This window comes from Globicephala melas, chromosome 11, assembly GCF_963455315.2.
Source record: "Globicephala melas chromosome 11, mGloMel1.2, whole genome shotgun sequence".
Lineage (NCBI taxonomy): Eukaryota > Metazoa > Chordata > Mammalia > Artiodactyla > Delphinidae > Globicephala > Globicephala melas.
Window position 1 is genome coordinate 40819694 of NC_083324.2, and position 25648 is coordinate 40845341.

General features: G+C 58.1%; 1 protein-coding gene and 1 long non-coding RNA gene across 4 annotated transcripts; one reads left to right on the plus strand and one right to left on the minus strand.

The window, feature by feature from the left end:
• Positions 1 to 3500: 3500 nt before the first annotated feature.
• On the minus strand, positions 3501 to 25355 carry PTH1R (parathyroid hormone 1 receptor). 3 transcript variants are annotated; one of them, XM_030845321.2, is made up of 15 exons: positions 25201 to 25328; positions 24054 to 24176; positions 13411 to 13513; positions 11375 to 11509; positions 9647 to 9757; positions 9417 to 9535; positions 9155 to 9249; positions 8737 to 8929; positions 8081 to 8234; positions 6412 to 6472; positions 5982 to 6048; positions 5601 to 5695; positions 4799 to 4940; positions 4652 to 4693; positions 3501 to 3981 (listed from the first exon to the last, which is right to left on the minus strand). In XM_030845321.2, the coding sequence occupies exons 2-15, from the start codon at positions 24126 to 24128 to the stop codon at positions 3604 to 3606; spliced, it is 1770 nt and encodes a 589-aa protein (XP_030701181.1). In that variant the 5' UTR covers positions 24129 to 24176; positions 25201 to 25328; the 3' UTR covers positions 3501 to 3603. The 3 variants fall into 3 exon arrangements, with proteins under 3 accessions (XP_030701181.1, XP_060163736.1, XP_030701182.1); XM_060307753.1 differs by lacking the exon at positions 13411 to 13513 and having other exon boundaries at positions 25201 to 25355; XM_030845322.2 differs by lacking the exon at positions 25201 to 25328 and having other exon boundaries at positions 24054 to 24453.
• LOC132598091 (uncharacterized) lies at positions 12826 to 14655 on the plus strand. Its single transcript, XR_011377823.1, has 3 exons — positions 12826 to 13154; positions 13384 to 13527; positions 14249 to 14655. It is a non-coding gene; the product is annotated as an uncharacterized lncRNA (long non-coding RNA).
• Positions 25356 to 25648: the final 293 nt, after the last annotated feature.

Genomic DNA, 25648 nt, shown 5'->3' on the forward strand with positions numbered 1-25648 from the left:
CCTCAGACCCCCTCAGGAAGTCCAAATTCCCCTCACCTGCCCTCGGAGCAGAGCTGTGTCCCTTCAGACTCCCTAAGGAGGTCCAGTGCCCCCTCACATGCCCTTGGGGCAGAGCGGTGTTCCCTCAGACCCCCACGGAGGGTCCGTTTCCCCTCACCTGCCCTCGGAGTAGATCTGTGTCTCCACAGACTGCTCAGGAGATCCAATGTCCCTTCACGTACCCTCGGAGCAGAGCTGTGTCCCCTCAGACCACACGGAAAGTCTATGTCCCCTCACTCACCCTTGCAGCAGAGCTGTGTCCCCTGAGACCCCCTCAGGAGATTCAATGTCCCCTCAGGTGCCCTCGGAGCAGAGCTATGTCCCCTCAGACCCCCATGGAAGGTCGATGTCCCTTCATGTGCCCTCAGGGAAGGATTGTGTCTCCTCAGACCACACAGGGCAGGTCCTGTCCTCATGCGCCCTCGGAGCAGAGGTGTGTCCCCTCAGACCCAAGCATGAAGTCCAATGTCTCCTCACATGCCCGCAGGGCAGAGCTGTTTCACCTTAGACCCCCGCAGGGGGTCCAGAATCCCCTCACATGCCCTCAGAGCAAAGCTGTGTCCCCTCTGATCACCTCAGGTGGTTCAGTATCCCCTTGCATGCCCTTGGAGCAGAGCTGTGTCCCCTCAGACCCACTCAGGAGGTCCAGTGTCCCCTCACGCACCCTCGGAGCAGAGCTGTGTTCTCTCAGACCCCCTCAGAAAGTTGAGTGTCCCCTCTAAAGCCCTCGGAGCAGAGTGTGTCCTCTCAGACCCCCTCGGGCGGTTCAATGTCCCCTCACACGCCGTCAGAGCAGAGCTATGTCCCCTCACACCACCTCAGGATGTTCAATGTCCCCTCACGCACCCTCGAAGCAGAGCTGTGTACCCTCAGACTCACTCAGGAGGTCCAATGTCCCCTCACACACCCTGGAGCAGAGCTGTGTCCCTTACGACCCCCTCAGGAAGTTCAGTGTCTGCTAACACACCCTCAGAGCAGAGCTGTGTCCCCTCAGACCCACTCAGGTTGTTCGTGGTCCCCTCACGTGCCCTTGGAGCAGAGCTGTGTCCCCTCAGACCCACTCAGGAGGCCCAATGTCCCCTCACACACCCTTGGAGCAGAGCTGTGTCCTCACAGACCCCCACAGGAGGTCCAGAGACCCCTCACACGCCCTCGGGGTGAAGCTGCGTCCCCTCTGATCCCCTTAGGTAGTTTAATGTCCCCTTACATGCCCTTGGAACAGAGCTGTGTCCCCTGAGAGCCCCACGGAGGGTCCATGTCCCCTCACGTGCCCTCAGGGAAGGATGGTTTCTTCTCAGACCACACAGGGCAGTTCTTGTCCCCTCACGCACCTTCGGAGCAAAGCTGAGTCCCCTCAGATTATGATGGAAGGTCCGTGTCCCCTCATGCGCCCTTGGAGCAGAGCTGTGTCTCCTCAGACCCCCACAGAAGGTCCATGTCCCATCATGTGCCCTCAGGAAAGGATTGTGTCTCAGACTACACAGGGCAAGCTTTGTCCCCTCAGGTACCCTCGGAGCAGAACTGTGTCCCCTGAGACCCCCTCAGGAGGTTCATTGTCCCCTCCTGTACCCTCAGAGTAGAGCTCTGTCCCCTCAAACACCCATGGAAGTTCTATGTCTCCTTACCCGCCCTCAGAGCAGGGTTGTGTCCCCTTCTTCCCCCAAGGAAGGTCCCTTTTCCCTCACAAACTCTGATCTCTGAACAAGGCTCTGATCAGACCGCTGGACTGGGTCTTGTCCCTTTCATCTTCCAGGGAACTCAGTCCCCTTTCTCCTCATTCTGTTCTCTGTCCTCCCTCCACCCCGGGTTGAGTGGTAATGGGAGTGGACTGTCAAAGCCTGCTCACTCTCCGCTGACATGTGGGCCCCACTTAGTCTCTCCTTCTCCAGAGGCTGGCATGTTGTGGGTCGGTAGAGGCCTCTCTTCTATGACCCTGGACCCTCTCGATCCTGCTCTGAGCTGAAGCTTCCTCTTGATGCTTGGCCTGTGTTCTAGGAGCCCCCAGCAGGGTACATTCCTTCCATGGGTCTTCAGAGGTCCTCAGCCTGGGCTGCGGGGAGACAGGCCAGAACAGGCCGGGCCTATCTTCATGCCCAAGACAGGTGGGAGCTGGAGCTCATCTTACTGGCCTGACTTGGAATCTAGAGCGGCACCATGAGGTGTCCAGACGCCGTGGCCAAGGAGGCTGATGAGTCAGGGTCTTCTGGGCTCCTCCTCCCTGCCTGCCTGCCGCCCGGCTCGGCTGGTGTTTACGTGTTCCCTGCGGCTTGGCTGGGCTGTGAGGCCTTGAAGGGAGAAATGACTACCTGGCTCCAGCCCCTGTTCAAGGCAAACAGGGTCCTGACTGCCTGCCAGGCCCTCTGAGGGCTCCCACTTCCTCTGCCAACACCTGGATGGCCCAGGTGGGGCTCAGGGTCTCTCTGAGTGGGGGGGCTGGCCCTGGCCCAGGAGCTCCAGGTCTAAGGGAGGAGACCTTGTCCTGGACTAGGAGCTTAGACTGATGTAAGAGGTCCAGTTCTATCCTGGACATCCAGTCAAGGGGGCAAATGCTGCCCAGTCTAAAGGGGGAGGTCTGGCCTTGGACTGGGTGCAAAAATCCTGAGGAAGGAGGGCCAGCGCTTGGGGAGGAGGTATCCAAGTGGATATGGGGGAACCTTGCCCTGCTTGGGATCACCAAACCTGAGGGGGGTACCCAGCATGTCTTGGGGGCATTTAGTTCAAAGGGAAAGCACAGCTCTGTTTTGGGGGTTCATCTAAAGGGAAGGTGGTAACAAGTCTGAGGGGTGAGTATAGCCCTGTCCTGGGGGGTGCCCGGTCTGTGTGAGGGGTGAGCATAGCGCTGTTCTGCGGGGTGCACAGTCTGCAGGATGAACACAGCTCTGTCCTGGGGGTATCCAGTCTGAGGAGTAAACACAGCCCTGTCATGGGGGGGAAGAGGTCCTCAGTCTGTGGGAAGAGGTTAAACCATGTTCTAGAGGAAATCCAGTTTGAGAGGAGAGGCTCCACTCTGTCCTGGGGGGCACCCAGTCTGAAAGGAAGACATAGCTCTGTCCTAGAGGTGGCCAATATGAGTGTTTCAGGGTGAGTAGGTCTGTGGACTCAGCCTGGGCCAAAGGCAGCTTGGGTGCCCATGGAGCCTGTGTACAAGTGCAGGGAGCAGCCGAGGGACAGCTGGAGACAGGGAAAGGCTGGGGCCCTCCTCCTGCATGGGGCCACTGGGGTGCTGATGACCCAGCAAACCTGAGCTTCTCTAGGCTTAGACAGGGGCCTCTCTCAGGCCCTTTCTGCCGGGCTGGGTCCCGACCCCCCAGGGACTGGCCCATGGTTCCTAGACCCCCTCCTGAGGTAAGACCAAGAACACCCCCATGGCTCCCAGCTCCTCCCCTCCTGGAATAGGTGCCCAGTTCAGACCACAGGAAGCCACACGCTGCTTCCTTTTCCTTTTTTTTTTTTTTCCTGTTTTATCCTCCCAGCCCCAGTCCTGAGTGGGCAACTGTCCAACAACCTGTCTCTTGGTCCGCTTGTCCACCCTTATGTCCACAGGTCCAACCCTCGGGTCCCCAATCACATGACTGTCTCCCATTCCTCCTGCAATAGGACAGGTGGCCTGTCTGGTGCAGACGCCTCCTCATCCAGCCCCGAGCAGGAGCCGTTGAGGAACCCATCGTCCTTAGGAGCGGCCACGGCAGGTGGTGTGGTCTGAAGGGCTGGGGACCCTGGCTTGGTGTGGCCGGGCAGCTGGGGGTGGCCATTGGCTGTGGCAGCAGGCAGCAGGCGGGGGCTGAGGGGCAGGCCAAGTCCCGTGCGGGGCCCTACATTGGTCACACTCGTGTGAGACACCATTGGACCGTAGCTGTAGCTGCTGCTCCCGCTGCGTGCCTTGCGCTTGAAGTCCAGTGCCAATGTCCAGCGGCTCCAGGATTTCTTGATCTCAGCCTGTACCTGGGATGGCAGGAGGAGGGTGGGTGGTCAGGTGTGCCCCTAACCCCTCTGCCACATGTCCCCAACCCCAGCGGTGCCCCCATCCCTGCCCCTGCAACACTCAGCACTGAATGTAAAGAGGCGCAGGCTGTTACTGGAAAATTTCAAGGCCAAGAAGAATCCCGTCATTCTCAGAACATGGCGCCTGGCTGCAGGCAGTTGACACACCCAGAATCTAGAAAGCTCAAATGACCCCAAGGGTGGATGAGTGTTCAATCTGGATGACAGACGATTCAACCGATTCAACCATGGGGCTGGGAAGATACTTGGCTTTGCCCACAAATCCTAGCGCATCCTCAGCCTGAATCATCTGGGAAGACTTCTCTCTGCCTTCAGAACGTCCTCAGGGATGTTCTTGGAGGAACAAAGTAAGAACCAGGCAGAAGAATGAAGGGACAGGACTCGGGAACCCCCGGAACTTCTTTTTCATTTTTTAATTAAAAAATTTTTATTTATTTTTGGCTGCACCTTGCGGCTTGTGGGATCTTAGTTCCCCGACCGGGGATCGAACCCGGGACCCCTGCAATGGAAGCACGGAGTCCTAACCACCGGAACACCAGGAAATTCCACCCACCCTCCCCCGGCACTTCTGCGTCCTTCCTGCCTTGCCCCAGCGTGGCCCACCGCTTACCTCGCCGTTACAGAAACAGTATATGATGGCGACAAAAAATCCCTGTGGAGAGAGGGTACTGGGTCAGGGCCCAGAGCTGCATCTGGAGAGGGTGGAAGCAGCCTTCCCAACCCCACCCGCCCCTCACCCTCAGACAGGGCTGCGCACCTGGAAGGAGTTGAAGAGCATCTCGTAGTGCATCTGGACTTGCCAGAGCGTCCCTGAGACCTCGGTATATGGCGTGGCCATGAAGACGATGTAGTGGACGCCAAAGAGCGGCATGAGCACCAGTGTGGATTTGAGCAGCTTCCTGGGCCAGCGGGGAAGGGGGGTCAGGGTGGAGCCACTTCCCCCTCAACAGGCGCTGTGTACCCCGACCTGCCAACCCCAGGCTCCAGAAGCCACTAAAAGGCCCGAGGCTCTGGCAGCCAGTGGGGGAACCCAGTTCACCTGAGCCAATGACACTTTGTTTTCTCAGCAAAGTGTTAACAGGGCCCCTTAATTCTGAGGTGTCCCAGAGTGGACCATAAGTTATGTCGCCCTGTCCCAGGGCCCTTTGCACCTGCTGGTCCCTCTGCAGGCACTCCCCCACTCCCCCGTGGCCTTACCTCGGTATCCCAAGGTCCCTCCTCAGGTTTCAGTCAAGCTTCCGCCTTCTCAAGGCCACCCACTGCCCACCTGTCTCTCAGACTCCCTGCGACCAGCTCTCTGAGGAGAAGTCTGGGTTTGTCCTGCCCAGACCCCAGCTCTAGTGCAGGGCCTAGCACCAAGAGGCCCAGCCTGGCTTTGGGGTGCCCCCAGAAGCCAGGCAAGATCCCATCACTGCTGGCAGGGCCAGCAAGGGAGTCAGGAGCTGAGTCCTTCCTTGAGACAGGCTCATTCGTGGAGCCTCTGTCTGCTTTTGTACATGGTGCTGGTGTTGGATGACCCCTGAACTCTGAGGAGCCTGGGCATGGTGGGTGTGGCTCACCGGTACTGCTGCCGCGTGTCACACCGGCCAGCGTTTGTCTCCCGCAGCTTGGTGGCGAGGACCCGGACAATGTTGATGAAGAGGATGAAGTTGAGCTGTGGGAGTGAGGGAGGGCTGCGTCTCGAGGCTGCACCCTAGCAGAGAGGGGCAAGGACTCTGGGACCCATGACCCTGCTCAGGCTCTGCTCTGCCACTGTGTCTCCAGGTGGCTCCTTAGGCCCTTGGTTTCCCCATGTGGACTCGGGTGGGGATCAGCTGCTTCTTGGGCCTTGTGGCTCCAACCCTGGGGTCCAGGGAAGCCTCTATAGGTCCCTGTCAGGGGCTGGTCACTGGGACCCACGGTCCATACCCCGACCCAGCTCTGTGGCCACCCCTGCTTACCACAATGGAGGCCAGGATGGGCACCTGGATGATCCACTTCTTGTTCCCGGAGCTCAAGTCCCAGCACCTGGGGGAGGTTGAGGCATCAGCCCCCACCCCCTGCCGTTCCCAACCTGAGCCTTCCCACAGGGAGGCTCCAGAGCTGGTCTGCTCCGACATTAGCTGTCCCCCGACTCCCACCAAGAGCACAGGACAGGGGAGTGTCATATATGGCCAGGCCTGAGGCCACCCTCAGAGGTCCCTTCTGAAGTAGCCTCCGCTGACCCTGAGCGGGTACCCAGCTTGAAGCTGAATTGAAAACTCCCGAAACTGGGCCACTCAGGGCCAGGGTACAGGAGGTGCCCCTCACGTGCTCTACAGAGAAAGAGGGTAGCAGGGGTGTTTCTGGCCTGTGTCAGAGCCTCCTGCCCACTTCTCCACCTGGACCTACCCGGTGTTTGCCAGGGTGGCTCTCACACTGACCCACACAGCCACGAAGATGGCAGGCAGACCTGTGGGCACAGAGGGAGACAGTGTGTGAGGGACTGTCCATGATGTCTCTCTCCTCAGCCCACCTTGCCAGTCCCATTCCCCTCATCCCTGGTGACCCCCAGCTTAGCCCACCATTGTCCCTGACCCCCCTCACCCTGGGCACATGGGCTAATTGGTGACAGAGCCCTACTCTTGCATGTGCTGCCCTGCTGTCCGCACAGCCTCCCCTCAGGGCTCCAGCCCTCACGACCCTGTTCAGCCCTCTGCCCTCATCTTGGTTCCGCATCTTGTACCACACATGCACTCCTGCTGGGCACTTGGTGAATAAGGTATCACTAATTTATCCACACCCAGTCCATTCTGCCCTCCCCTCCCCTAAAGGGTGCTGCTCTGGGCTAGGGGTTCCCTGTGAGGGAGGGAGCTTATCATCACGGGTTTTCTATTCCAGCACTGCCACCCTTTACAAAGTCCTAGCCCCGTGGATGAGGCTGGATAGGGTGTGCTGTTGTTCCAGGATGGATAAAGGGCTACAGGGAAATCTCAGTGTGCCCAGGCCCAAGCCAACTCAGATGGCACATGGTACCTCTGAGTGAGTTTTGCCTCTAGGAAGGAGCCCAAATCCCCACCCTCTGCCCCCACACACTTCATTCTAGGCCCAGGGTACCCTTGGGAAGGGCAGGGCATGACCTGGGTTTATGCAAGGAAAGGAGCTGTGACATTCCTGTGCCACAAAGTTCTCTGTGTTCCCCTATCTGTGTGCTTCTCGCCCACACTGATACCCTCTAGCCCCAGAGCCCACATCAGCCTGCAACTCTGGGGCTTGCCATGGATGAGGTCAAGGTCAGAGTGTCCACCAAAGGGCAGGGAGGCTATGGCTGTTGATGTGAGGGCCTCTAGGTGCTGAGCGCAGGGAGGGCTCCAGCCACCCAGCCTACCCTTCTGCAGTCTGGCCAGTTGCCCCGGAGCCTGGCCAAGCTCTGGAGCTGCCAACAATAATGGACAATTATTGGTAACTCGATCCCACAGCCTGTGGGGGGAGGAGTGCAGAACCCCAGCAACCCATTCTGCAGAGGAGCTGCCGAAGCCTAGATGATGCTAGAGCCAAGGCCTGCAGTTCTGGGCCATGGACCCTGTGGGCAGGGTGGCAGAAGCATGGACAGCTCCATGCAGCGTGGGGACTGGTGGAGAAGTGGGGCTCAGGGTGGAGGGAGCGTTCCAGATCCCAACTCCAGCCCCAGCAGTGGTGATACAGTGGTGAGAATAGCTGCCTTCCAACTCCAGCCCCAGGCTGACCTCTGACCCAAGATCCACTCTGATCCTGAGTGGAATCTTGACCTGAGAGTCCCCCCCTCCCTCTCCTGAGCTGAGCCTCAACCCCGGGTGAACCTGCCTCCAGGTGAGCCCCAACTCCAGGCTGAGACAACCCCAAGTGAACCCTAACCCTTGGCCAAGCCCTGTTCCCTGAGCTTGGGGTGGGGGGGGCAGTCAGTCACAGACGGCTCACCACCTGCTGCCCCACATCCGGCACAGGATACGCTGTATGGGTGCTTTCCCCTCAGTGGCACTTTCTGACCCTGCTGCCCATGGTCCCACCCTGCTTGCACCTCACTGCCTGCGTGCCTGCGTACCCCAGCCGAAGATCGTGAAGCCCCAGAGGTACTTCTTCTCTGAGAAGAAGGCCATGAAGATGAGACTGTGCAGGTACAGCCCCTCCACCAGAATCCAGTAGTAGTTGGTAGCCAGGAAGTAAAGGAAGAAGGTCACAGTCACCCGGCAGCCCACCTAGGAGACCAGCTGGTGTTAGCCAGAAAGCAGGACCTGCATCTGGGCAGGGCTGGGCTGGGCTGAGGGATGGGCAGTGGGAGGGGGTGCTGGTAAGATACGACAGGTGCTAGTCAAGCTGGTGAGGAAGGGACAGTCTCTACCAAGGGCAGGGGCTGAGGGGTGTGTGTGGAGGCGATGTTGCCCAGGCAGGAGGGCACGGACGACGGGGGTGGGGGATCAAGGTGAAGAGGTGGGGTGACTGGTGGTCGGGGCCGAGGCAGGAGTGTTGATGAAAGTGCGGGGAGGGGGAACACTCACAAAGCTCTGGGCAACAGGGCCTGGAAGCAGGGCTGAGAGGTGCAATGCACGCAGAGAGGTGGGTGTGAGTGGCCTGAAGCGCGTGGCTGCAGGAGACAGGCGGGGGCGAGGGCAGAGGCGCCGCAGGGTGGGTGGGGCTCCCGCGAAGCCATTGGTGGCTAGGGGCCCCGGGCGGGCGCGGGCCGCCGGAGGGGGCACTCACGTAGCCGGCGGCGGCGGCGGGCGGCGGCGGTGCCTGGGCGATGGCGCGCAGCTCTTCCTCCGTGAGGCGCTCAGCCTCATCAAGCGTGGCGCCGGAGTAGAGCACCGCGTCCTTGACGAAGATGCTCACGGCGCGAAGCATGAAGGACAGGAACAGGTGCATGTGGATGTAGTTGCGTGTGCAGTGCAGCCTCCTGCGGAGAGCGCGACAACACCGTGGGTGGGGGCACGGGGACACGCGGCGGGAGGGCACGAAGCGGCGCTTGGTGTGCAGGGGTACAGTGAGCGGAAGAGAGACATTATGCCTCCGCCCGGTCCAATCACGCCCTTGGCCACGCCCCACGCCCCCCACCTCGGCCCCTCCCCGACCACGTCCCCTCCCCACCCCAGACCCCCGACCCACTCCTCGCCCCGCCCACCTAAAGTAGGCCAGGATGAGGACAGCCACGGTGAGAGAGGCCAGCGAGACGGAGTAGCCCACGGTGTAGATCATGCCCAGGCGGTCAAACACCTCCTGTGCAGGTGGGGAGTTACTGTCAGAGCCCTGGGACTGGGATGAGCATCAGGTTAAAGGTCAGAGGCCACTTTAAGGTTGCTAGATGAGTCAGGACTAGGTTCAGGGGTCACCAGTGGAGTGGGGTGGCCTTACACGGGTCAGGTTAGGGAGGGGAAGCCTCGCACCCGTTCACGAGTCTCATTGGTCAGGAACTTGACACACTCGCTGTAGTTGGCCCATGTCCGGTTGTGCCCTGGCACCAGCTCCCAGCTGCCATTACGGTCACAGCGACGGTAGGCATGGCCTGCAGGTCCATAGGAGGGTCAGGGCGGGCAGAGAGGTCTGGCACCACTGAAGCCCTGAGCTCCAAGTCCTGACATCCCTGTGGTCCCCACCCTACTCCAGCCCGCCTTACCTTTATGATTGAAGTCATAAATGTAGTCGGGACAGGGCATGGCCACCACCTCACCTGGTGCCCCCAGCGGCCAGCACAGGATGTGGTCCCACTCTGGCAGGCAGGGGCGCCCTGTGACCACAGAGATAGACAGAACAGGTGGGGGACATCAGTCAGATCCATGGTTAGTGACCCAGAGGAATAAACACACCTGTGGTCTCTGGCTCCCTCAGGGATAGGTGTGCCCCAAGACTGGAGAACTCAGGCCTGGAGCATTCTGGAGAGAATGTATTGAGCCCTTACTCCCTACTGTGCCCTACAGCCACCTGGCCTCATAGAATTCCCTCAGACCCTCTATGCAGGTGCTGGTAATGGTCCTATTTTCTAGATTGGCTGGTGGAGGCCAAGAGAGGCGAGTGATTTACCAAGGTCATACAGCCCGGGGCCCTGCCCTCCTCTGGTGCTCAGCCCCTAGCCAGGCCTCTCTCTTTTCTCTCTGTTCTTGGTCCCACCTTCCAGGTGTCCCTAAAGAAGAGCAAGTTCCCAGACTAACTGTCCCTCAGCTGAGAATGTTTCCTATGTGCTCCTTGCCCAGGGACCATGGACTAGAGGAAGAAGGTCTAGTTTCCAGTGCCAGCCGGACTCCTGAAGAGCTGCCCACCTCACGCAGGTGTCTACTCTCTTTGCACTTCAGTTTCTTCATTGGGAAATTGGGATTGATATGCACTTCCACCACTGTCCAAGACCCGCCCTGAGCACCTGCTGTGAGACTCTGGTGACCACTTGTGGGGGTACATATAATCCCCCCAATCTAAGTGCTAACTGTGGGATTCAAGGCAGGGAGACACATCCCACTTTGGGGCTCCAGCCTCACAGCAGAGATGCTAAGTGACCTTGGAGCGTCTCCAGCCTCTGAATCTTCCACTTTCCACTCCCAGCTTCCTTCTTCCCCCTGCAGGGCTCCAACCACAGGACTCTCCAGCCACCCTGGAAGGTTGCCTTGATGGCTAGACCCACCCCAGCTTGGTGAAAGGCTCTCTGTCCTGGGCACCATATTCCCAGCCCCGCCTGGCCAGGCCCACAATTCCCTCTGATCCCTGGGGAGCCACAGGGTGACCACAGCCTCCCAGATGTGGCCCATCTGGAATCTGCTGCCCACCCAGCCGGTTCAAACTGGCCCTGTGGCTGCAGCCTGGGCTCTGCGTTTGTCTCTCCTTACCTCCCTGAGGGACAATGCAGCCCGCATCTCCCTCCTCTTCTCTTCTGCCCTCCTTGTCCCACTGTCTGGCCCCACCCCTTCACAGCCGCCCTTCTGTCCTGCTCTGTCTCTATGGCCAAGCCCACTATGTGTCTTGATGCACCCTCCTATGACACCCTGAGTCCCAGTCCCAGTGTGTGCCTCCTGGTCCCCTCTCTGTCTCTTCCTGCCTCTCTTTGTCTCTGGGTCTCTCCCAGCCTCTCCCTGCCCCTCTGTCTCCTGGGTTCTCTGTCATCTCTCTCCATGGGAGGGGCCACAGCCCTGGGTCCACCCCTGAGGTGTGCAGTCAAATTCTCTGCCCACATCTCCTGGGGGCCCTAGTCCATCCAGCTTGCCTGCCCCCTCCACACTCTGCCCCCTGGGCTGAGTCTCCTCCTAGCACCTCCCCTCCTACAAGAGCCGAGGAGCATGAGCTCACATGAAGGCTGTGGAGCCGTGGGGCAAGTGGGTCCGAGTCGGTCTCAGATGGATGCATGGAAGCACAGACGTACCTCGGTGCCTGCTGCCAGCGGACACCTCCTTGTCCTCCTCAGACTCAGGGTAGAGCTTCCCAGATGCCTTCTCTTTCTTGGGCTTCCCTGATGTGGATGCAGATGCCCATCCTTTGCCTGATTCCATTATGTCAGCTGGAGAAATTAGGCCAGTTATGGCTGTTGACAGCACTACAGCAGAAGACCCAGGGTACCCTCCTGCCTCAGACTCCCCCTTTGTACCATGGGGGTTGTCCCCTGCCCTGCTGACACCTAGGCTGATGACAGGTAGGGACGTGCTTTACAAACTGTAAAGTGCTTGCCAGGTGCAGAAGTAATCAGTCAGCATGGAGACTGTAAACAAGGGGTTCAAATGGTAACGAACACAATTCAGGTGTGGGATCAACTAGTGAGTGGGTTGAGCAGTAAATCCGGGCAGAAATGTCTGACCCAGGAGTCACAGCCAAAGCCCACGCAGGAGGCGAAGGCCCCACCAGGGGGCGCATGGCAAAAGTAGACAGTAGTGGTGATGTCAACAGAGGTGAAACAGTGAAAATGAATCCCGGCCAGAGCGCTGTGTAGGTCGAGAAGCTGGTGGTACGAAAGACAAGAGCAAGATGCAGTTGTCAAGGGAAGACAGATGAGCCCACCTACCCCATCCCCTGCCCTAGGATACCCAAGTAAGGGGTTCACAGCTTCCACAAGGGACCCTGGAGACTCTCCATCTGAGATGGGGCCTGGCCTTTCCCTCCACTGGAGAGATGCCTGAGGTCTCTCTTCCTTGCTGAAAGTCTTCCTCATTATCTAACCTTCAGCTACAGCCCAAGCCAAGGCCCCCTGGCCCTCCCATGTCGGGGTTTGTGGCAACAATGAGAAGCTGAGTGCAGACACCCTGGGCTGGGATAGAATGGCTGTGCCCATTTTCCTGCCTGCACCCTGGGGCATCAGTAGGGTGGGGGTAGCAGGATGAGGTAGAGTGGGAAGGGAAGGCCTCCATCGTGAACAAAGAGAGGGCAGAGGGAGGTGCCTCCATGCTTCCACAACCAGAAAGACGGCTGGGTTCAGGACTGCCCAGACCCTGATGTGACTGGGGCAGGGGAGCAGGGAGCCACCGGCGGGGCCAGTGTAGGCAGGGCTGTGACTGCAGAGACCATGTCAGTCCCTGTGAAGGGGAGCAAAGTCTGTGGGCTCCAGGGTACGTCACTGTGTGCTTGCGTCCTGGGTGTACATCAGCATCCCCTCCCAGCAGTCTGAGGGCCAGCGCAGGGGAGGAAGCTGTCTTCCCTGCCAGTCAGGTGGGGTCTGGGCCTCTTCCAGGTTGAGGAGATTAATCAGACAGAAGTCAGAGGCCTGGACGGTTGCTAATGAAGCTCCATTTCCGCTTCCAGGAAAGGGACTCAAGGAAGAGACCAGCTTGAGACTGGGGCAGGAGCTGTGAGGTCAGGTGAGTGCCCCTCCCAGCTTCACCATGGCAGGGGTCCCATGGAGATGCTGTGTTGGTAGAAGGAAGCCTTCCTACCCCATCAAGAACCCTTTACTGGACAGTGGATGTGACTGACATAGAAACCCATCCGTATCCCTCTATTCCCCTCCCCTTCCAGCCCCATTCTCCTGACCCTGGACACCTCTGCCTTGCCCTTTGCCCAGGGGGCCTTTTTCAAAGACCTATTCTTCCTTCTGCACCTGCACTGGGTAGCTCCTCCTCCTGCAGGAAGCTGTCCCAGCCCACTCCAGCGGGGTCTGGAGCCCTCGTCAGTGCTCCTGATCGTGGCGTGCCTCACTAGATCTAAACCAGTTCGAGGTAATTCAGTCAGTAGCTGCCTCAGTAACCTCCTATCCCCACCCTGGGAGGGGAGGCTCAGTGCATCTCTGAGCCTGCTGACTTTAATCTCACCTGACTCACCCCATTTTTGGTCCTCACTTTGGCCTGGCCCACTTTACCTGGACCTACCCTCCCTTGGTGCCACTTGGATCTGCATCCTGGGCTCCCACCTTCCTCTGGCCCCTCTGTCTCCTGACCTTGCCCCCAGACCCTCCTCCTTTAGCCCCGCCCCCACCTGGCCTCTGCAGGACTTCTTTGAGCCGCTTCTCACATTGGGCCTGGGCACGGTGCAGCAAGAAGATCTGCTCCTCTTTGGTCATGACGTCATCTGCATCCACCTACCAAGCCGAAGGTCAGATTGCAGGCAGGACTTCCCAGCAGAGCAGCAGACTCCACAACTATCCCAACCTCCTTGAGGGATTCCCCCCCCTTTCCAAAGAATGCGGGAAATCTGCCTTATGTAGCTCCATTGTACAGACGGGAAGCCTCGGCTTCAAGGGGAAGGGCCTGCCCCACCATAGGGAAAAAAGGGGGAGGGGTGCTGTCCCCTGCTTGCCCAATAGTAACCCCATAGGCTGCAGCCACTGATATTCTCTGTCCAGTCTGTTCCCCAGGGGTACATGGGAAAGGGATGGAATGTCCCAGGGTGGATCCTCACAGGATCCTGGCTGTCTATTGGGGACCTGGGTGGAGAGGGGGTGGATAAGGGGTGGTGAACTCTGGGGAAAGAAACAGGGCCTGGATTCCTTCAAGTCCTAGTGCCCTCGGGACCTTGGGAGTCACCAATTTCCATCCTGGCCCTCTCCCCAGTCAGTGCTTTCCCCGTGAATGGAGAGTGCCTCAACTCCTCCCACCCTTGAGGTCCCAAGAGGGAGAGGATGGAGAAATTGCTGGCAAGTGGTCTGGGTTGGGCGGGGCACTCCTGTGCAGGCTGTGGGTGGGAGTCACCCACATCCATTGCTTATCTGGAAGTTTCCCTACATCCAAGTAGACCCTGTGTTCTGATGATGTGGACCGGCCTTTGCTCCTGCTGTTCCCTCTGCCTGGAATGTCCTTCCTTTCTTTCCTTCCAGCATGTACACCCTGGGTATTGGCTGCCACCCACGAGGATTCACTGGCATCATTTTAAGGAAGGGAGCAGGAACGTCACGGAGGTGGGGGTGAGATGGGACTCACTCTGAGCCTCTGTTTCCCTGACTTAGGGTTGGAAGGAAGTCAGGGGGTAAAGGCAGCATCCCGCCCTGGGAAAAACTCAGTGTGCCCAAGCCCAGCCACTCCCATGAGTGGGACCCACAAGAGGTTAATGCATCCCCTCAGACCCCACCTTCACCCCCAAGTCAGGGCCATGTCCCCGCAGACCCCCAGGACAGAGCCTGGTTCCCTTAGACCTCCAACAGGCAGAGCTGCATCCCCTCAGACATCCCCTGTCAGGGCCCGGTCCCTTCAGTCTGAGCGGAGCTTTGGAGGGTGGGAGAGCCCAGAGGAGGCAGGGGAGGGAGGTGGAGGTGGGGGGAAGGGGCGGGCCCCATTATGCGGGGGCGGGCAGCCGCCGGGAGGGTCAGGGAGACCGCTGCAGGGAGAAGTTAATTGACCGAGTCTCTCGGTGGCAGCAGCAAGGGCTTCTAGGGCCAAGGAGTCTCCAGTTGGCTCGGCTGGGATTGGGTTCTGCTGGTTTCACTTAGCAGAGGCGCGTGCGCGTCTTTGCGTGTGAGTGGCGGCACAGCCTTGAGTGGCCGCGCACAATGCTGTCTGGCTGGTGTGTGCACTCGTGTGTGCCCCTGTCTCTGTATATTCTCACGTGGGGATCGTCCAGCACGCACATTTGGGACGTGAGCCTGAGGTGTCTGTGAACATGCATGTGTACCTATGTTTCTGGGCAAAGGTCCGCGTGTGTGTGTCTGCGAGTGTGTGATACGGTTGCTCATTAGCCTGCATGTCTGTGGGTGTCCGTGCTTTCGCGGATCACTGGCGTCTGAGTTGGACCCTGAGATCTCAGCTGGACCCAATGCCCGGGAACTGCTGGAGAGATTCCCACGTGCTTGCTGCTGGCCCCTACAGCTCCTCTAACTTCCCCCACCCGCAGCTAAGGCTGAGCAGGCTGGGGCAGAAGTAGCCCTGGGGAGATGGGGCTTGAGGGAGGACAACTAGGGTTTTCCCTAATCCAGGGGGCTCCAAGACTAACCTGAAGTTCTCTTTGTGCCTCTGGCATTGGGGATCCAAGCTGCTGAGGGGTCTGATCCCTGGGTAGCTGCCCTGCCCATCCCACCCCCACTACAGCACCCTTTCACCTCCATTTCCATTACTGCAACTAGTACCTCTGTCAGTAACCACCACCACCATCACCACCACAACCAACACCACCACCACAACCACGCCGCCCACCGCCAATACCACCGATACCACCGGCAGCGGCAGCAGCAGCACCACCATTACCCCCATGAGCACTAACTACTATTACCATCAGTATACCCACCATCACCATCACAACTGGTAGAACATCATTACCATCACCACCACCAGTGCTGTTTCCACCAGCACAATTACCACCGTGACCATCACCACCACCTCCAGTATTACCACCAGCATTGCCATCCCCACCAGCACCATTACCACCAAAGGCAACATCAGCACCATCACTGCCACCAGCCCCATAACCACGGTCAGTACCACCTTTCCTATCATCTTATCCTTACTCCCTCAGCATGCCCCCTTCCCCACCACCCCTTCCTCCTTCTGCCCACCTTCATCTCTTTCAAGATGAACAGATAATCACCAGATTTTTTCCAGCTGAGGAAAAGCTCCTGAGTGGCTGACAGGCTTCCACCAGTCCCCAAAGTCTGGCACACCAGCCCTCCCGATAGACAGACTAGCCCACTGATGTGACCCACTGAGGGTTACGGCTGATGGCCTAGACTAAAGGCAGGCAGCCATGGGTTGAAAACTGCCCATTTGGCAGGCTGACAGACAGACAGGTGTGCAGCTGGGTGACGACCAGGAACTGAGCCACACCCCCTATCACAGGCCCAAGGCATCTGCTCAGCCGCCACCTACTGCTACTGCTGCCCTCTGTGGCCAAGAGGAGGCACATCCTCTTTTCTGGAGTCTCATTTCCTGGTGGGTCTGGGAATGCCCAGGAGAGGGGCATGTGCTTCAGGCACCAGATAGCCCCCAGATTCCTTCACCCACAGGGACAGTGGCACCATCTCTGGCCTCCCTGGACTGTACGACCCATTTCTCTGTCACCCAATCATGGCAGAACTGCCATTGCAGCAAGAAGAATTCAAGGCAAGGAGTCAAGAAAGCACTTTCCCAAGGAGTGGAGGGCAGCTCTACACCAAGAGCATCCCCACTTTCTTTAGAGTACAGCTCCCCTGCCTGGAATTCATCCATCACCTCTCCCTCCAGCTGCACCCTCTCCTCATCTAAGGAGATTCTGCCCAGCACCGGAACTTGAATCCTGTCTCCACCACTGACTGACTTTGTATCTTTGGCAAAGCTGTTTAACCCTTGTGCCTCAGTCTCCCATGTGTAAAATCAAGATAATAATAGGGCTGTTGTGAGGGTTAAATGAGGTCCTGTATGAAAAGCTTGGGCAGGGGTGGGGCCCACAAAAAGCTGGTTGCTATTATTACCACTGGGTCAGCAGCAGCACCAAGTCATGGCTCCCCACCTCTGGCTATGGGCCACTGTGCTGCCGGGCACCATGGGTGCCCCCAGGCTCAGGGCCCAGAGAGGCAGGGGGAGACTGTCTGAGTAGATGACTGAGACCAGGGGGCCACAGTGAGGAGCAGGTGGGTGGTGGGACTCCAAGGAGGATTGGGAGCAGGGGGTACAGGAGGGCCTGCAGGTGAGGTCTGCCTGGCCAGCTTTTGGGGTGAAAGGACACCCCGATAAATCTCTGCATTTCTGGATCCACCCTGGACTCACACTAAGATTCAGGGTCACTGCCAGACCCCCATACTTGGGCTTAAGGGGCAGGAGGGCCCCTCCTCTGCCTCTGCCCTGAGTGAGGTCTTTTCTAATGGAGTGATGCAGGAAATGCTGAGAGCTCTGATTCTCCTCCCGGCCTGGCCACTCCATCCGCTGCACCCTCCCCGACCAGCCCCTTTCCCCCTGCAGAGTTCAGTGTTTCCTGGCCTAGCTCCTGGTAAGGAGGACTCAGACTTGTATCATTTTAGATCCAGAGAGTCTGTGCCTCTCAGGTCTCACGGATGAGGACTGAGGGACCTGGAGCTGGGTCATGGCCAAGGGTCAGTTAGTCCATACCCACCACTGATAGGGTCACCTAGCCCTGGTGCCAGGTGTCCCGAACCCCTCTTCCTCCCACACCCTCCTACAGTCTCGGGTTAGGGCTGACTTCCCCTGACCTAACCATTGGAGGGCTCGGCTGTAGCACTCTCCCCATGTTCAACCCTCCAACGTGGAACCTTCCTGTGTGCACACATGTGCGTGATCTGCAGTTTGTGAATATGCAGGGAGAGAAGTGGCCTGGGAGCCTAGGGCTGGTTTTTGTGGGGCCACAGGCAGGGTGCAGATGCGGGCTGGAAGCCAGTATGTTATCTACAAACATAGAAGCTGCTGTCTCAGAGAGAAAGTAATGTGTGGTCAAGAAGCCCGGATGTGCTTCTCATTTCCTGAGTTCAGAAGCTCAAAGGAAGAGAAAAGCCATCTGCTCAGTACCCCTCCCGCCAGGGGGCAAGCAGCTCCTTCTAACTCAGCTCCCAGGGAGACCCCACTGAGAACGGTGTTGGAGCTGCAGATGACAGTGATGGGGGCTGTGGGGGTGGAGGTGAAGACAGTGAGTGGGGCGATGTCAAGGCTAATGATGGTGATGGAGGTGTGACGGTGACAGTGGTGGTGGAGAGTCAGTTTCGTGCCACTGACCAAATGAGGGCCACTCCTCTCAGTTCCTCTCCTAACTGCCAAATTCCACACACTTGCTGTCTGTGATCCCAGACATGCCTACATTCTCCTCCTCCAGGCAAAACAAAGGAGGAAATACAAGGGATCCTTCTTCAGCTGCTGACACCTCTGTCTCTGGGAAAGAGGCTCCTTCTACTGCTTGGTGTCCGCCTCAGGATGTCCTCTTGGGTCATCTCATCTATCGCTCTGACTGGCGTCAGCCTGCTCCCCCAGGGGAAGACAGCTGCTGGCTTCTTGCTCACCTCTAGAGAAAGCAGATCTACCAACATTCATCCCTGGATGTGACCAGTGTCTCCCACCCCATGAGAGCCCCTCTACATGTTGGCAACAGCCATTGCCCCTGGAGCTTTAACTACATCTCCTTCAACATCCCCATCTTACGAATGAGGCCACTGAGGTGAGAGTACAGTTCGAAAGAAGAGGGCCAGGAATGGAGCTAAGGTCTGCTTGATACTGAAGCAACAACCCCAGAGGAAGGGAAAGAAAGGAGGAAGTACCCCGCCACATGGGTCCTCTAGTGCCAGCCTCAATACCAGTTTTCCACAGAGTTCTTCTGGATTCTATCTTTCACTGTGTCAAGCAAGAGCCTCTTTGCAGAGCACCTAAGGCAGCTTCCACAAAGGTAATTCAGGAATGGACGTAGACTTAGAGGTGATCAGGTGGTGATGGCGTGGGTGATGGCAGCTTGTGCTCAGTTCTAACTGGGCAGAGGATAGTTGCACCCTCGTATTAGGAGGGAGGAGAGTTTGTACCTTCAGAAAAGCCAGGAGGAGAAAACCTTGGCTAACAGGAGACCCCCTCGTGACCTCCTGGCCTTCCTGCCCCTCTTCTCCAGGTTCCACTACTGGGACCTGTGCTGGCACCCCTCCATGTCTCCCATGCCGGCTGGCTAGGCACTGCTCCCTGCCCTTGCTGCCTTCTGTCTGTCTGTCTGGCCTGAGCAGGCTGGGACGGGTTCCCTGCCGGGGACGCTCCTGCCCCACCACGCCATGGCTGACAAGTGCTGACTTTTCCTCCCCTCCGCCTGGCCTTCCTGAACAGGCTGCCTGTGTTCGGGGCTGGGAGGGGCTGGGGGGAGGCACTGTGACGCCTCTCATCCTGGCCAGCGTAGAGGCCTTCAGGGCAGGCAGTGGGATGGAGCCTGGGATGGCAGAGTTGGCTGCTAGGACCCTGTGGATCTTCATAAGTGGCCTCTACCTGGGCTTGGAGACCAAGGCCCAGAAGGATGGTATGACCTAACCTAACCATAACCTGGTCAGCAGAACAGAATCCTACCAGGTCTCACCTCTGCACAAGGCAGGTCCCAACCTGGTCAGCAGAACAGAATCCTACCAGGTCTCACCTCTGCAAAAGGCAGGTCCCAGAGTTGGGGTTCTGAAAGGTTTGGAGGTTTCTGATGTCTTTGAGAATCTGAGCAAAACTTTGCACCCTCTCCCAGTCACACTATATTTTGCAGACAATTTCAGGCATCTGCAAACCCCCCACTCCACCCTTTCTTTTTCCTGGGGGCTCTGAAAGAGCTGCCTTCCTGATGTGGTGGCCGGACCAGGGAGTGTCCCCAGAAGGCCCACAACAGGAATCTGGGGGAGGCCTCTTGATGCCTCATTAAAACATTCCGAAGAAAACCCAAGTTCCCGGGAGGGCTCGGCCCCCCTCCTCCTGCTCTGTCCACAGGCAGCTCCCAGAGCTGGGGTGGAGGGTGGAGGTGTTTAAGGGCAGGTGATATAAAAAGCTTCAACGAATCAATACGAAAAAGACAAATAACCCGTAGAAAGATGGGTAATGGCTCTGAGCAAGCTCTTAGAAGACGGAAAATAAGCCAATGTAAAAGTCCAAAAGCTCACTGGTAATTGGCATATTAAAATGGCAAGAGACACCATGGCCAAGGTGAGGAAAAGAATCTTCGGGCTACCCTGTGAGACAGAGGGTGTGGGGAAGAGACCTCCTCCGTCATTCCTAGTGTTGAGTACAAACCCACACAGGCTTTTTAGAGGGCAGTTTGGCCATATCTATTAAAATAAAAAATATGCATGTTCTCAGACCCAGCAATGACAGAATCTAGAAATATCCTACAGGGAAATGGTCACACAAGGACATGAGAAGGCACTTCAAGGAGTTTCCCTGCCACCATCTGGAATCTCTCTCTCTCTCTCTCATACACACACACACACTCATACAAACACACATGAAACTATCTAAACGTACATTCCTAGGGACTGCTTAATGAATCTCAGGTTTTGGAACACTATGCAGCCTTTAAAAAGATTTATATTCACTGACGTGAAGATCTCCAAGACACACCTTTAAGTAGAAAAATGCACATGGCAGAGCCCTATCTACAAACTGCTATCATTTACTAAAAAACAAATAGAGGGGTTTCCCTGGTGGCACAGTGGTTAGGAATCCGCCTGCCAATGCAGGGGACATGGGTTCGAGCCCTGGTCCGGGAAGATCCCACATGCCGCGGAGCAACTAAGCCCGTGCGCCACAACTACCTAGCCTGCGCTCTAGAGCCCGTGAGCCACAACTACTGAAGCCCATGCACAGCAATGAACCCAATGCAGCCAAAGATAATACATAAATTAAATAAATAAATTTATAAAAACAAACAGACAGCAAATGACAGAATAAAACTATCTACTTTATATGCACACAAAAAGGTACCTGTTTGGAAATATACAGAAAAAGATCTGGGAGGACATCCCCCACCCACACTATTTAAAATTGCTTTCTCTAGAATTGGGAATGGGTTTGGGAGTAATCAAGGATAACTTCTGTTTAATCCGTATTACTTGACTCTTTTATAAGAAAGAACATATTCCAGTATTAGTTATGAAATTAAAATAAGAAAATAAAAGTAAAATAACCAAAGGATTTTACTTAAAAAAAAAAGAAAGAAAGAGAGAAAAGGAAGAAAAAGAAAACCTAAGTGGGACATAGGGATCTCCTGCCAGCATAAGCCCTCACCCTGCTTTGGAGGAAGAAGCTCAGTGCAGGAGTCTGAAGACTTGGGTTCAAATCCCACCTCTGCCACAGACTCACTGTGTGACCCTCAGGGCCCTTTCCCATAAAATGGGTGGATGAACAGCTGGAATGAGAAAATATCTGTGACCATTTCTAGGTCAGAATCCGGGGATGGCCACTGTTCAATACGTGTTGGTTCCTTCCTGTCTTTAAAAGTGAGCCCCTTGGCTGAGCTGCCCTGGGAGCCTGCTGAGAAGGGTTCCCTGGGTCCCACCTACCCCAATCTCTCCTGAATCTGACCCTGAGGTCATATCTCTACACTCTAAGCCTCCCAACCCCACAACGCTGACCTTCAGCCTCTCCCACTGCAGTTTCTCCTTCGCAAGCGTGCATGCTGAGGGTGTCCTTAGGACGAGGCATCCCCAAGGATAAGACCACCCGTTTCCTCCCACTCACAATCTGTGGGCCCATCCCTTCCTCCAAACTTCAGCCCACCTGACTCCCAACCTCACAGCTACTCTTTTCTGTAAGGCACAAGATGGACCAGCTGAGTCTGGCCACAGCCAGTGCCCTCCCAGTGGGACACTTTTTGGTCCTCCAACCATGAGGTCCCTCCCTCATGGAGGATGATGTGAGCCTGGTCCTGGGGCGGCTGGGCAGGCAGCATATAGGTTTGGTGACAGGGTCCATCAGCTGAGGGTGGAAGCAGTATCCCCTGGGTTGAGGAGAGGGAGCTGGCAGACTCAGTTTCTTGCTGGCTCCAGCTGAGGCCAGGGGGCCTACAGGATGTTGGGTGACCCTCAGGCCATATCCTCTATCCCCGGAGCCACGGAAGGTTCATTGCACTCATGGCCTGAGTGTGCAGCCATAGATGTCTCAACAAGGTCCCAGGGCAGACCCAGCCCTGGCATCCCTCCTCCTTTCCTACCCTCAGCCTTGGGCCAGGGCTAAGCTGGGCAAATTCTCTGCATGTGCCTCAGCTTCCCTGGAAATCAGTGTGGGTCCCTCATAGAGGCACAGGGCTTGGCACTTGTTGACATGCAACAAATAATGGTCATATCGGTTGTGTGAAGGTCAGTTAAAGGGGACAATAACAGAACCTTTCTCAGAGGGTTGTTGGAAAGATTAAACTAGCTAATATTGTAAAGTGCTTAGAACAGTTTCTGGCAAGCAGACAGCACTACAGAAGCATTTATTAAATAAAAACAAGAAAACAATAGACCTGGATGCACATGTGACCACAAACACACACACACATGCATAACTATGCTTCTACAAGTCATGTGCAGACCGCAGCCTCAGACACACGTGAGCTCACACACGGTCTCAGACACTCGCACTTACGCAGACCCAGAGAATACCATGCTGAGTCCCTGCTTCGACACACAGATATACTCACAGGTCACCCACGCCCATCACCCTGTCTATTCCTCTACAGTCACTTGCACACATGTGTGCACGCAGACCACACTGGCTGGCTCTGCACAGTGGCTATGCTCACACACCCTGGAAGGGGCCCTGGGAAAGGTAAGCCTGGCCCGAGGGGAGGCTGGGGAAATGGCTCTGGGCCCCGGCATTCACCAGTGTTTGCAGCATCCCTGCACAGGGTGCTGATAGTCTCTGAACCTCAGTTTCCTTATCAACAAATCCTTGTATGGGGCGATGTCTCTGGCTTTGGGGTGCCATGCTTTGTGGGCATGGACAACAGTGAATGGGGTGTACTGAGGCCAGCAGAGGAGAGGAGAGCCTCAGATCAAGGGATTCTTAGGCAAATGTTTCCTTCTTGGTATCTTTTTACAATAGGGAAACTGAGGCGTGGAGAAGGATAGCCCAAGGTTGCACAGGTGTTGGCAGAGCTGGAGGAATCCAAGAGCTCCTGCCTTCCTGCCTGGGGCTCCACCTGGATAGGGAGCTGGTCAGGGGAAGGCTGCCTGCCTGTGTCTCTAGATGGCAAATAGCCGCACCTGGGAGGTGAGGGGGAGGCAGCGGGGGGGTCTTGAAGTCAGACACAGGCAGTCTCCTCAGCAACTGCTGATTCCCCCAGGACAGGGCTGCTGTGGGATCTGACTGACTCCCCAGGAAATGGTCCCCAGACCCTGGCCCAGTCTGACGAGGGTACTCAGCTCTTTGTCTCCAGCTCTTGGCCTCTGCCAGTCTCTCCCTATTTTTCTTTGCTATTCTTGGTCTATCTACTCCTCCTGCTCTGGGGAGCTCTCACCCCCATCTTCTTTGTCTCTGTCTCTCTCTTCTCTCTCTCTAAACTTATCTGTCTGTCGCTTCTTCTCTCTCTGGTCCCCTCTTGGCCTCTGCTCTCAGGAGGGTACGAATGTGGGTCTCCTCACTCACCGGAGCATGTTTCTCCTGTGGGAGTGTTCTGTGAGGTCAGTCTCCTTCAGGGGAGCTCCATCCCTCCTCCACTGCCACACCATACCCGCCTCCCTGGGCAGACATCTTCCCGTCTGGGTGAAGCTGGGCATGAGTGCACGCATGTGTGTGTGTGCATGCGAAGGTGAGAGCTTGAGGGGCCCTTAAATCCTACCCCCTGACCTCAGACCCACAGCCCTGTGTCCCAGATTGCAAACAAAACTTGCAGAAAACAGAGGACCCCAGAGCAAAGTCTGTGTGACCCTCCATCAGGGCCAAAGCCTAATCTTCTGCTAGATCACACTGTCATCTTCCAGGGAGACACAGAGCAGTGATGCTCAGAGAAGGAGAAGATAGGAGGACCCTAACCACAGATTTCCAGACCTGGGACCCCAACCCAGTCTTCAGAAATAGGGAAATCTTAGGCATCTGGAACCCAGAGTTCAGACATCCCAGAGACAGCAGGCACCGAGGATCCCGGGCCAGAGGGGACGCCCACCCAAAGTTCAGGATACTGGGGGAACTCAAGCCTCTGAGCCCTGGACACCTTCCCCCCACCCCCAGCCCCCGCCCAGGGACCCCAGAGCAAGCCCGAAGCCTGTCCTGGACTGCGAGCGGGGGACTTACCAGCACGTATGCGGAGCTGAGCACTGGGCAGCACAGCAGGAGCGCCAGGCCGGGCGCGATCCGGGCGGCCCCCATCGCCACCGCCTAGGGCCCCGTCCCTCGGGGCAGCCGCCGCTGCCGGCCCTGGTGGTGGTGGTGGTGGTGGGGTACAGAGCTGCGTCAGGCCGGGCTGCCCCGCCCACGCCAGGGCCTAGGGGACCCCGGAGGCCCGGCGGCCCGAGGCCCCGGGGCCCGGCGCGGGGCCCATGCGCTGAGGGCTAGGGAGCGAGCGCAAAGGAGAGAGAGGGAGGGAGGAAGGGAGGCAGCCGGGGGCCGGGCGGGCGGCGGGCGGGCGCCGAGAGCTGCGGAGCTGCCCGTCTGCCTCGGAGAGGAGAAATCACATCCATATGGCCGGGCCCCCCGCCCCCGGCCCGCCCCCCGCCCCCCTCTCCCCCCGCACCGCCTTTTCTTTTCTTTTCTTTTTTTTTTCTTTTGGGGAACTGGGAGCTGTGGCTTTGCCCCACGCCCAGTGGGGGAGGGGTCGGGGGAGGGGTTGGGGTCGCGGTCTGCAGGGGGCGAACGGGCTGTTATTTTTAGCTCCGCGGCTAGCGCAAGTAGGGGGGCGGGGTGGGGGGACGCGTTTTGCGCAGCTCCGGGCGTGCAGCTTGGGTACTCGATCCCAACTTTGCAAAGACACTGAGCCCTTCGGCGATCGGGCCGCCAGCTCCTTGCCCCTCGGCCCCCTCTGATCCTCATCCCGTCCGCGGCCGCCTCCGGCACTCCCTCCCCATCCTCGGCCGGAGCCCCGCCTGCGCCCGCGCCGCTAGAGCGCGCCTGCGGCCGGGACGCCCGGTCTCTCTGCCTGTCTGTCAGTCCGTCTCTAGCTCCCCCGGCCTTGGCCTCCGTTCTTCCAGCAGCCCCGAGCTCCGTTTCGGTCACTCCCTCGCTCCCTCCCTCCCCTCCCCCTTTTCTCTCTACGAAAACATTTGCAAGTTTCCAAAAAAGCCACGGAGCCGAGCGGCGCGGGGCTGGCGGCTCCACGGGGCTCCGAAGAAGCGCCGCTGACTGACACCGAGACAAACCAGCCCGCCCGCCCCGGTCAGGCCCGGAGTCACCCTACCCAACTCCAACCCGCTCCCCTCGCCGCTGGCCCCCAACCCCGACTTACTCCGAGCGCGCCGCCGCGGCCCCCGCCTAGCCATGGGTGTCGGGGATCCCCCGACAGCCTCCCCAGGACAGCGCCCCGTCCGCGGCCCCGGGGAGACTTCATGGAGCTCTTGGGATTCCCCCCTGGCCGGCCTGGCTTCCAGCGCCCCCCGCCCGGCCGCCTCTCGGAGCCGCCGCCCGCCGCGCGCGTCCCTCGCCTCGGCGTCTGCCGCTCCCCCTCCCCCCCCACCCCGCGGCCCGGGCGCCTCTTCCCTCCCCCGCGCCCTCCCTGGGCCTCTCCCGCCCCCGCCCCCCCTCCGTCTTCTCCGACGCGTGTGTGTGGAGCTGCAGAGCGGAGCTCGCCGCCCCCTGCCCCGGGACATTTCTCTAGAGGCCGCGGCCCGGGGTCGCACAGCGGCGGGATGTGAGTGTGGAGGGGACGGGGCCCGGGGAGCTTTGACATCGGGGCC

Bases quoted from the DNA above. Each gene is read 5' to 3' on its own strand.
- PTH1R (XM_030845321.2), bottom strand. From the start codon at position 24,128: ATGGGGGCCGCCCGGATCGCGCCCGGCCTGGCGCTCCTGCTGTGCTGC. The intron at 6,473-8,080 runs GTACGCAGGCAC...CTGTGCCCACAG, and splicing joins CTTCACGATCTTCGGCTGGG to GTCTGCCTGCCATCTTCGTG. The intron at 4,694-4,798 runs GTGCGCAGCCCT...CTCTCTCCACAG, and splicing joins TGCTCTTCAACTCCTTCCAG to GGATTTTTTGTCGCCATCAT.